The sequence below is a fragment of the Trachypithecus francoisi genome, unplaced genomic scaffold, assembly GCF_009764315.1.
Source record: "Trachypithecus francoisi isolate TF-2019V2 unplaced genomic scaffold, Tfra_2.0 Contig00366, whole genome shotgun sequence".
Classification (NCBI taxonomy): domain Eukaryota; kingdom Metazoa; phylum Chordata; class Mammalia; order Primates; family Cercopithecidae; genus Trachypithecus; species Trachypithecus francoisi.
In genome coordinates, this window is record NW_022680596.1 from 47,998 (window position 1) to 60,133 (window position 12,136).

Here is a 12,136-nt window from a genome sequence, read left to right on the forward strand (position 1 = left end):
CACTGCTGTTGGGAATGTACACTAGTACAGCTGCTATGAAAAACAGTGTGGATGATATTCCTTAAAGAACTAAAAGTAGAACTACTATTTGATCCAGCAAGCCCACTACTGGGTATCTATCCAGAGAAAAACTAGTCATTATTTGAAGAAGATACTTGCACATGCATGTTTCTAGCAGCACAATCCACAACTAAAAAAATCACAGAACCAACTGAAAAGGCCAGCAATCAATGAGTAGATACATACACACATACACACACACACACACCGGACTACTACTCAACCACAAAAAGGAATGAATTAACAGCATTTGCAATGACCTGGATGAGACTAGAGACTGTAATTCTAAGTGAAGTAACTCAGGAATGGAAAACCAAACATCATATGTTCTCACTGATATGTGGGAGATAAGCTATGAGGACACAAAAGCATAAGAATTATACAATGAACTTTGGGGACTTTAGGGAAAGAGTGGTGGGGGGGAGATAAAAGACAACTTATATGGTGGAGTGTATCCTGCTCAGATGATGGTTGCACCAGGATCTCACAGGTCACCACTTAAGAACTTATTCATCTAACCAAATACCACAGGTACCTCAATAACTTAAGGAACAGCAAAATTAAAAAATATATATATTCTTATAATTACAGACCAGCTCACATAATACTTCTAAAACTATTACATAGGTCAGGCACAGTGGCTCACGCCTGTAATCCCAGGACTTTCAGAGGCCAAGGTGGGTGGATCACCTAAAGTCAGGAGTTGAAGACCAGCCTGATCAACATGGTGAAACCTCATCTCTACTAAAAATACAAAAATTAGCTGGGCATGGTGGCGGGCACCTGTAATCCCAGCTACTTGGGAGGCTGAGGCAGGAGAATTGCTTGAACGTAAAAGGCAGAGATTACAGTGAGCCAAGATCGCACCATTGAACTTCAGCCTTGGTGACAGAGCAAGATTCTGTCTCAAAAATAAATAGATAAACAAACAAACAAGCAAACAAGTAACAAAAAAAACAAAGTTGTGGGTCTAGCATGAGTACCAGTCAAGTTAAAACATAGAATTCGCATGGGGAGATTCTGAATCATAAGCTCAAAGACTGTACAGTAATAAATTCAACACAAAGCAAATAGCATAAATTTGGTTTCAGCATTTTTGAAAATTTTTGTTTCCTAGTAAATTAGACACTTTATTAAAATAATTTATTTTGTTCCAAGATTGCTTTTTGCTGCTAAAAACTTTCAAACCTATACTCACACAAATATACTTACTCCATAATTTATTTACACCTAAGGTTTATCTTTAACAGATGTATATATATTTAATTTTATGTAAATCAATTCTAAGAGTCCATATGTGCTTGCGGGCAGAGGCCACATGTTCAAAGAAAAATATATTAAAAATTTTAAAAATATTTATTCAGAACTCAGGAATGTATGGATTTTACGTTTGTATATAATTTTTTATTATGACCATAAAAATGACCCTGTAGTCAATAACAATTGTAAATTTAAAAATAACTAAAACAGTAGAATTGAATTGCTTGTAATAAAAAGAATAAATGCTAGAGGTAATGGATATCTCATTTCCCCTAATGTGATTATTATATAGAGTATGCCTGCATCAAAATATACCATATATGGCATACATATATACACATATTATGTATCCACAAAAATTAAGAAAAATAAATTTAAATCTGAAAATAAGAATAAAAATTTAACCCATAGGAAGAATATTCTTTAACTTATTGGCAATTTAAAGTCACTGGCAAAAAAGATTGCTAGAGATGTCAGTCCATTATCTTACAAAATAGTGTACTGTTATCATCTTTTACCTACACCCTTGAGTAAGGTGGAATAGGTTAATGTTAGTGGCATAAGAACACTTCATTGAATTCACAATAGTATTTAACTAATGTTAAAAATGTTGAATTGAAAAGCGAAGTTCACACATAATTTATAATTTAAAAATATACTGCATATTATTCCATAGAAGTACAATTAATAACATATAACTTAATTCTAACTAAAATTAAGAATATTTTTCATTCATAATAATGAACACCTACCTCATGCATCACTCAATATTATAAGTTAACCACAAAGAGCCTACTTAAATTTTCATCATGCATCTTACATTTTAATGTCCTTATCTTTTCATAGAAAAGATCATAAATAATGCCTAATAAAAAAGAATCTCATATATTTTATGCAGCAACAATTAGTCACATGCTTTCACATGTGAATACACTAGGAATGATGAAACAGCATGAAGTAATTTAAGAGTTTAGCACATTATTCACTTTTTTAAAAATCTGTATTTTTTTAAAAAAGTACTTTGAATGTAAAATTATATACAAATAATGTTTACACAAATTTTAGTTTGTATTATTTTCTACACTCAGCACTGATTTAGTGTACTGTCTAATGTTTGAGCGCCCTAGATATTTCTACTGTGAATTGTTCCCTGATATACACATAGACTTAATTTTGGATTGAATATCTTTCATATTTAATGTATCTACAAAAATATATTTTAGATGAACACCTCGGTGGTTTGTAATTTGTAGTTTTTGAAAAAAATGTTTTTCCAAACTCATTACACTTGCAGGGTTTTCTTCAATATAAACTCCCTGATGTTCAACAAAACTTTAACAACTGCCTGAGGGTTTTCTCTAGTACAAAATGTGTACAATAAGATCTGTGATGCAAGTAAAGATATTACAATCCTCTTCATATTTGTAGTGCTTTTTCAAAATAAATACTCTTCTATAAAGACATATTTTCTGATCTTCTGAGAGTATATTTTAATGCTTTTATTTAGTATGAACTCTATGATTTTGAGTAAGATGTGGGCAGGCATTAATGGCTTTTTTACTTTGCCTATATTTGTACATTTGTTCTCAAGTATAAATGCTTTCCTGTGCAATAAGGTGTAAGCATTGGTTCGAAGCTTGGCCACATTGTTCACACTGGTGGTTTTCTCCAGTATTTATTATCTTACCTACAATCAAGTGTGACAATCATTTAAAGACTTTGTCACATTCTTCACATTTTTAGGATTTTTCAGCAGAATGATTCTCTTTAAAGTTTGAGGTATTGTCAAAAGCATCAGCACCTCTCTCAGGTTTGTAGTTTCTCTCCAGTATGAATAATCTTATATCTATTAAGAATTGAGGACTTTTATAGGCTTTGGCACATTATTCTCTCCAATATGAGTTATCCTATCTGTCGTGAGGTGTGAGGGCTGGTTAACGGCTTTGCCACATTTTCCCCATTTGGAGGGTTGCTCTCCAGTATGAATTCTCTTATGTTTAGTTAGGGTTGAGGACCAGAAAAAGGCTTTGCCACATTCTTCACACTTGTAGGGTTTTACTCCAGTATGAATTACCTTATGTTTAGTAAAAGTTGAAGACCGGCTAAAAGATTTGCCACATTCTTCACATTTGTAGGGTTTCTCTCCAGTATGAATTCTCTTATGGTTAGTAAGGATTGAAGACTGCTTAAAGGCTTTGCCACATTTCTCACATTGGTAGGGTTTCTCTTCAGTATGAATTATCTTATGTTTAGTAAGAGTTGAGGACCAGTTAAAGGCTTTGCCACATTCTTCACATTTGTAGGGTTTCTCTCCAGTATGAATTATCTTATGCGTAGTAAGGGTTGAGGATTGGCTAAAAGCTTTGCCACATTCTTCACATCTGTAGGGTTTCTCTCCAGTGTGCATCCTCTTATGTCTAGTTAGGGTTGAGGACCATATAAATGTCTTGCCACATTCTTCACATTTGTAGGGTTTCTCTCTAGTATGAATTCTCTTATGTTTAGTAAGGGTTGAGGACCAGATAAAAGCTTTGCCACATTCTTCACACTTGTAAGGTTTCTCTCCAGTATGAATTATCTTATGTGTAGTAAGATTTGAAGATCGATTAAAACCTTTGCCACATTCTTCACATTTGTAGAGTTTCTCTCCAACATGAATTATTTTATGTGTAGTAAGAGTTGAGAGTTGCTTAAAAGCTTTGCCACATTCTAAACATTTGTAGCGTTTCTCTCCTGTGTGAATTATCTTATGTGTAGTAAGGGTTGAGGATTGGCTAAAAGCTTTGCCACATTCTTCACATTTGTAAGGTTTCTCTCCAGTGTGCATCCTCTTATGTCTAGTTAGGGTTGAGGACCATATAAATGCTTTGCCACATTCTTCACACTTGTAGGGTTTCTTTCTAGTATGAATTCTCTTATGTTCAGTAAGTGTTGAGGACCAGAAAAATGCTTTGCCACATTCTTCACACTTGTAAGGTTTCTCTCCAGTATGAATTATCTTATGTGTAGTAAGATTTGAGGGTCGATTAAAAGCTTCACCACATTCTTCGCATTTGTAGAGTTTCTCTCCAGCATGAATTATTTCATGTGTAGTAAGGGTTGACAGTTGCTTAGAAGCTTTGCCATACTCTGCACATTTGTAGGATTTCTCTTCAGTATAAATTTTCCTATGATTATTAAGGGTTGAGGACCAATTAAACGTTTTTCCACATTCTTTACATTTGTAGGACATCTCTCTATGATAAATGCTTTTGTGTTGGGTTTTATGTGAAAGCATGTAAAATGGTTTGACACATTTTTTACCTTTGGAAGATTTCTTTTCAGTATGTCTTATCTTATGTCTGTTTGAATTTAAAAATTTAAATAAGACTTTCAAATATTTATCACATTGAAATACTTTGCTCTGAGCAGTTGTGAAACACTGGTTATATGCATTATAACCTTCTTTGTTCACCTTACACTCATCCACACTTTTATAGCCTTTTCTTAACTGTAAATTCTCAGGTCCATATTTTTCATGTCTTCTCAGTATTACTTTTTGAAAAGAATCATCCATGCCCTGCTCTGGCCAAAGGTCTTGAGCAAAATGAGGACATATACCTGAAAAAATAAATACATAAATAAATTACTCCATTTACTAGACTCAGATGAATATAGTTTTAAAATCTTACCTATAAAATTATACAAACTACATAAACAAGATGGCACTGCAAAATACCACAGGCCCTAATTCTTTCATAGACATAAATGTAACAAAAACATACAGACCAAAATACATCTGTGGAAAAGTTATAAATGAGTCAAGTGTGTGCAGTGTCCCAGGTGAGCACAAGGCAAAAGAAACACGTGGAAGAAAAAGAAAAGTTTGTTAAATTACTCAACATATCTTTTCCTGGTTCCCACTATAACATAGTGCCTTTACAACTAAATTGCCAACTCTTGGTTTCTGTTTTAAAAGAAAGGTAAAATACTGGCACATTCATTGTCATTTCTGGCTTTTAGTGGTTTTTCTTGACACTGGTTTCTGTCTCTCATGACATAAAGCACTGAAAGAAATGGTGGTATATTTTGGAATGAGAGTTTGAGTCTGCTGAGACCAAAGAAAAATGTTACAGCAGCAGACAGACTGCAGTACCACAGATATGGAACAGGTGTAGCAAATGATGACTGACTCTACAAAGTAACATGAGTTACTAACTCTCTTAACTAAAGAATAAAAATTTCAGACAACACATATCCTAAGAACATGTTTAAGGAACTCCCATAATCAACAGCCAAGAAAATTATTTTCAGAATATGCCAGGACAAAGCTACATTATGAAGATTTTGACAAGAAGCTTTTTTTAAAGTCCAAATCTCAATCAAAGATTATAATATATACAAAATAGGGCAATACAATCCCACCAAAAATATCATAAAATTTTCTGAAACCATAAAAAAGATGTATACATTAATTTTAATATTTGGTAATAAACTGAATACTGATTAAAATAGGAACAGAGACAACTATGGAAAATTAGAAAAATGAGGATGAGAATAAAAAATATTTAAGATATCAAAAAACAGAAATTGTGGAGATAAAATATACACAAAAAAACTGGCAGATCCTGAAAGTAAAAAAAAAAAAAAAAAAAAAAAAATGCAAAAATAAAAAAGCTCAGCAAACAAACTAGAATAAGAAAAAGATATTTATTACAAACACATACATAAGCACAATTTCAAAAGTCACAGGCAAAAAGATTATCTTTGAAGCTGCAAGATAAAACTGATGTGCCAGGTCAGGCACGGTGGCTCACACCGGTTAATCCAGGCACTTTGGGAGGCTGACGTGGGCTGATCACCTGAGGTCAGGAGTTTGAGACCAACCTGACCAACATGGTGAAACCCCATCTCTACTAAAACTACAAAAATTAGCCAGGCATGGTGGTGCATGCCTGTAATCCCAGCTACTCAGGAAGCTGAGGCTGGAGAACCACTTGAACCCGGCAAGTGGAGATTGCAGTGAGCTCATGTCGCACCACTACACTCCAGCCTGGCTGAGGGATACAGTGAGACTCTGTCTCCAAAAAAAAAAAAAAAAGAAAAGAAAAAGAAAAAGAAGTGATGTGCCATTTACAAACATACTCTTATGAGATAATCAGTGAACGGTTAACAAAAATTTTGCAGGCCATAAGGGAACTGTGTGATATAGTCATGAAAAAAATTGTGAAAAAAAAAGCTTCAATTAATTGAGAATAATACCATCAGTGAATCTGTCATGCCAAATAAAAAAAGTAAACACCTTCCAAAGTAACCAAATTCTAAAAAAGTATATTGGAAGCGCATATGCCCTACAGATAAAAGGTGCTGAAAACAGTTCATTCTACTGAAAATAACATTATTTAAAAATATATATATATATAAAAATATATGATTTTCTGGGAAAAAATATGCAAATACACAAAAGTAGAAATTCTTAGCATTACCCTAGTGGTGCAGAAAACATTTTTAATTATTCTCTGAAATTTGAAGGATAAAAGCATAGAAATCATCATAAATATTCATTAATGAATATACAATATAAAAAGATACCATTAACAACATCAATGACAAATTTGAGGGAAGGTGTAATAAGAACAAATTTTTGTATACAACTTAAGTTTATTTACCAGATTAAAATATGTTGTTGTATCTTTTAGAGGTTATATGTAACACCCCAAGGTACCACAAAAATATTTGTATAAATACACAAAACAAAATAAGTGAAAGCCTATCAATACAAATATCAAAAAGACACAAAGATGGAAAGCGAATAAAAGACAAAGATGGAAGGATCAAATAAAATACTTAATAAAGTAACAATCTTTCTATTTCAGAAAATTATTTAAATATATATAAAATTAACTTTTAAATTGAGACATACTTTCAATAAATAGTTTTATTAAAATATTTTAAAAACCGAGATTCATCTTGCCTTTCTGCAAGAGTCAGTTGAAATCTAATGATAAAAAAAGACTAGAAGAGGCAGGAAGAAAGTAGACATTCCATGAAAATATTAATCAAATGAGAGCAGAAACAGTCAAAATAATCTTACACAAGCTACATCTTAAGTGAAAAATTATAATATATTATAAAATGTACTTGAAATTGAAACTCCAAAGAAACAAAGAAGGACATCAAAAAATAATAGATTTATTCACTGGGAACCTATGAAGAGTGTGTGTGTGTGTGTGTGTGTGTGTCTCACATTAGGGTTCCAAATATACAAAGCAAATATTGACAGAATGGAAGAAACACACAGAAAGCAATATAATTATAGCAAGATATTTTAATACCACACTTTCTGCAATAAAAGTAAAACAAGAAAGAATGTTAATAAGTGAACAGACTACTTAAAGGTAGTATAAAACATTTATTCCAGAGTTATGGAGAACACTCCTCAACAACATCAGAATACACACCCTTCTCAATAGCTCATACATTTTCCTTGATAAACCACATCTTAACCCAAAAAGGAAGTCTTACCAAAATTTTTAAAAGTAAACTTCTATGAACTACTTTCTATGAGTAAAATGGAGTATGAGTATCCAACAATAAGAGAGAAAAACTGAAAAATTTACAAATACATAGAAATTAAACAACACACCCTTGAGTGTGCTTTTATACAAAGGTGGAAATAGTTAATATTGTGAAAAGGTCCATCCTGCTCAATGCAATCCACAGACTTAATGCAATGTTTTTCAAATTTCTCACTGCATTTTTGAAGAAACAGGAACAGCAACCCCAAAAGTATACAGAATCGCAAGAGACAATAAAGTACCCAACAATCTTCAAAAAATAAAAGAAACAATGCTGCAGACATTAAAGTTCTTGATTAAAACACACTACAAAGCTACAGAATTAAAACAATTTGGTATGAGTATAAAGGTGAAAAAGTAGACTAATAAAATAGAATGCAGCACATATATAAACGTTCACATACACGGTCATATAAGGAGTCATTTACATACTCATAATTATTGCAGCATTGTTACTGCAAGCCAATAGGTAAAAGCAATGCAAATTTCTTTCACCAAATCATTCAGTAGACATAATTTGAAATATAAAAATTCTGAAATATTACTCAGTCTTCAAAAAGCAGGAAATACTGTACCAACTGTAAAAATAAATGTTGATGGCATTATGCAAAATGAAATTAGCCAGCCACAAAAAGACAGATTGTATGAGATACATGAAGGAGTTACACTCTTAGAAACAAAGAACAGAGTGGTGTTCACAAAGTGACATAAAACAGAAAAAATTGGGGCCAGGCGTGGTGGCTCACACCTGTAATCCGAGCACTTTGAGAGACCCAAGCAGGTGGATCACCTAAAGTCAGGAGTTTAAAACGAGCCTGACCAACATGGTGAAACTCCATCTCTAATAAAAAATTAGCCAGGCATGATGGTGGGCACCTGTAATCTGAGCTACTCAGGAGGCTGAGGCACGAGAATCACTTGAACCTGGGAGGTGGAGGTTGCAGCGAGCTGAGATGGCGCTACTGCACTTCAGCCTGGGTGACAGAGCAAGACTCCACCTCAAAAAAGAAAAAAAAAAAAGAAACAATTGGTAATCAATATGTACTAAGATTTAACTTTGCAACATAAAAACATTTTAGCAATGTGTTGCATGGCAATGTCAAGATAATTAATATGACTAAACTGAATATTTAAAAATATTTTGTGGTAAATTTTGTTATTTTTTTGACAAGTAAACAATAACACCCAAAAGTGATACAGAGTTATGATAGTTATAAATTATATTCAAATCCAAAAGTGTTTCTCCCAACAAAAATCATATAGATTCATAAATAGGATGTTGAAATTACAAGAATTTTATGAGTACTCATCTACACAGGATTAGAAAACCATTCACAACAAACCTAAACGACAAATATACAAGTAATTAAAACAACAACAACAAGGGTAGCCAGGTGCGGTGGCTCACACCTGTAATCACTTTGGGAGGTTGAAAAGGGAGGATCAAGAGGTCAAGAGTTTGAGACCAGTCTGGCCAACGTGGTAAACTATCTCTACTAAAAATACAAAAATTAGTCAGGCGTGGTGGTGGGCACCTGTAATCCCAGCTACTCGGGAGGCTGAGGCAGGAAAATCACTTGAACCTGGAAGGCAGAGGTTGCGGTGAGCCGAGATCAGGACACTGCACTCCAGCCTGGTCAACAAGAGCAAAACTCTGTCTCGGAAAAAAACAAAAAACAAAACAACAACAACAACAAAAAAATAAGGATAACATTTACACAGGCAAACAAACACAGAAATAATTCCACTGGAAAAAACATATGGCTGATCCATATTTGATTTTTCTCCACATTGTCTTAAATTGTACAAAGTTACATATTGTCATGCACAATTATGATGTATACTACAAAATCAAAACACAAATAATGGATGTGTGGTGGCACACGCTAGAATATATAACACAAAAATATAAAATTGCAAAACAAAATTAAAACATGGAATGTAAAATTTAATTAGATACCATCAAGTAGATCAATATATTCATTAAGGGAATCTTAGAAGAATATGGGAAAAAAATAATACAGTGGTTACTTGAAGATAAAGGGTGAGAACTTCCCAAATTTTGATGTAATAAAAGAAAAAAAATTGTAACCAAGAATATTTGATTTAAATTTATTTCCCTTTAAGAATAAGATGAAAATTAAAAATTTCCAAAATAAAAGAGGGAGTTCATCACCACTAGCACAGTTCTACAAAAAAATGCTACATGGTGGCCAGGCACTGTGGCTTATACCTGTAATTCTACAGTTTTAGGAGGCCAAAGCTGTCACAACACTAAAGACCAGGAGACTCAGATCAGCCTGAGTAATACAGCTGAGACTCTGCACGCTGGGCGCGGTGGCTCACGCCTGTAATCCCAGCACTTTGGGAGGCCGAGGCGGGAGGATCACAAGGTCAGAAAATCGAGACTATCCTGGTGAACACGGTGAAACCCTGTTTCTACTAAAAATACAAAACATTAGCCAGGCATGGTGGTGGACGCCCTTAGTCCCAGCTACTCCAGAGGCTGAGGCAGGAGAATGGTGTGAATCCGAGAGGCAGAGGTTGCAGTGAGCCAAGATCGCACCACTACACTCCAGCCTGGGCAACAGAGTCAGACTTTGTCTCAAAAAAAAAAAAGAAAAGAAAAAAGAAATGGGCCAGGCGCGGTGGCTCACGCCTGTAATCCCAGCACTTTGGGAGGCCAAGGCAGGAGGATTACAAGGTCAGAAAATCGAGACTATCCTGGTGAACACGGTGAAACCCTGTTTCTACTAAAAATACAAAACATTAGCCAGGCATGGTGGTGGACGCCTGTAGTCCCAGCTACTCCAGGGGCTGAGGCAGGAGAATGGTGTGAACCCGAGAGGCGGAGGTTGCAGTGAGCCGAGATCGCGCCACTACACTCCAGCCTGGGCAACAGAGTCAGATTTTGTCTCAAAAAAAAGAAAAAAGAAATGGGCCAAGGCACGGTGGCTCACGCCTGTAATCCCAGCACTTTGGGAGGCCAAGGTCAGGAGATCCAGACCATCCTGGCTAATATGGTGAAACCCTGTTTCTACTAAAAATACAAAAACAAAAAACAAAAAACAAAATTAGCTGGGCGTGGTGGGGGGCGCCTGTAGTCCCAGCTACTCGGGAGGCTGAGGCAGGAGAATGGTGTGAACCCAGAAGGCGGAGCTTGCAGTGAGCCCAGAATGTGCCACTGCACTCCAGCCTGGGCAACAGAGGGAGACTCTGTCTCAACAACAACAACAACAAAAAAAAAAGAAGGTAAAATGAGTCAACTTTGTTTAAAAATAAAATAATACTGGACAGCATCATAAAACCATACATAAAAATAAAGCTCTCTATTAAATGTAAACATACAAATGTATAAATCTTTACTATCATAATCATGACGCATAAAACCCTTAAGAGGTCTTCTGTAGAATATTTAAAACAATAAAAATCTGCATAAATGTTAATACACAAAATAAATTTTAATATTAATACACTGAAAAATATAGAGGTATAATTTTTATATTCAATTGAAGTTGTCATGAGATTAAAATAGATTGTTTTAATTTTTAGATGTTTTACGTGAACTCCATTTTTAACATGATATGGTTTAGCCGTGTCCCAACCCAAGACTCATCTTTAATTCCCATATGTTGTGCAAGGGACATGGTAGCAAGTAATTGAATCATGGGGGCAGATCTTTTCTGTGCTGTTCTCATGATAGTGAATAAGTCTCATGAAATCTGAAGGCTTTATAAGGCAGTTTTCCTGCACAAGCTCTCTTTCTTTTGTCTGCCACCATGTGGGACATGCCTTTCACTTTCCACCATGATTGTGATGACTCCTCAGTCACACGAAACTGTAAGACCAATAAACCTCTTTCTTTCGTAAATTGCCCAGTCTGAGGTATGTCTTTATCAGCAGCATGAAAACAGACTTTTTCATGCTGTTTTGATTATGAAGATAATATTTCTAGAAACAACACAAAACAAAATTTAAAAAATAATTCAAGCTTGTCACTATACAATTAAAAGGCAATAAAACAGTAAATAAGGAAAAACATACCACTCAAACACATAAAACAATAGCAATAAAACTAATAATTTCATTTTAAGAAATAATTTGAAATATAAATTCATTAAACTACTTAATAAAAAGAAATGTAATATCAGGACTTTGGGAGATTAAGGTGGGCTGATCACTGGATCTCAGAAGTTTGAGACCAGTCTCAGCAAGGTGGCAAAACCCTGTCTCAACCAAAAATACAAAAAAACTGGCAG

General features: G+C 34.4%; 1 protein-coding gene across 4 annotated transcripts in view; it reads right to left on the reverse strand.

Annotated features, from left to right (window-relative positions):
• Positions 1-1,279: 1,279 nt before the first annotated feature.
• LOC117083475 (zinc finger protein 254-like) overlaps positions 1,280-12,136 on the reverse strand; it is a 104,301-nt gene continuing 93,444 nt past the window's right edge. For 3 of the 4 annotated variants that reach the window (XM_033211180.1, XM_033211162.1, XM_033211171.1), the window contains 2 exons: positions 3,870-4,920; positions 1,280-3,701 (listed from right to left, as the gene is read on the reverse strand). In XM_033211180.1, coding sequence (XP_033067071.1) covers positions 3,170-3,701; positions 3,870-4,920 — 1,583 coding nt within the window. In that variant the 3' untranslated portion in view covers positions 1,280-3,169. Of the gene's footprint in view, positions 3,702-3,869; positions 4,921-8,824; positions 8,876-12,136 lie in introns of those variants that run through there. The other variant, XM_033211188.1, reaches the window with a different exon arrangement.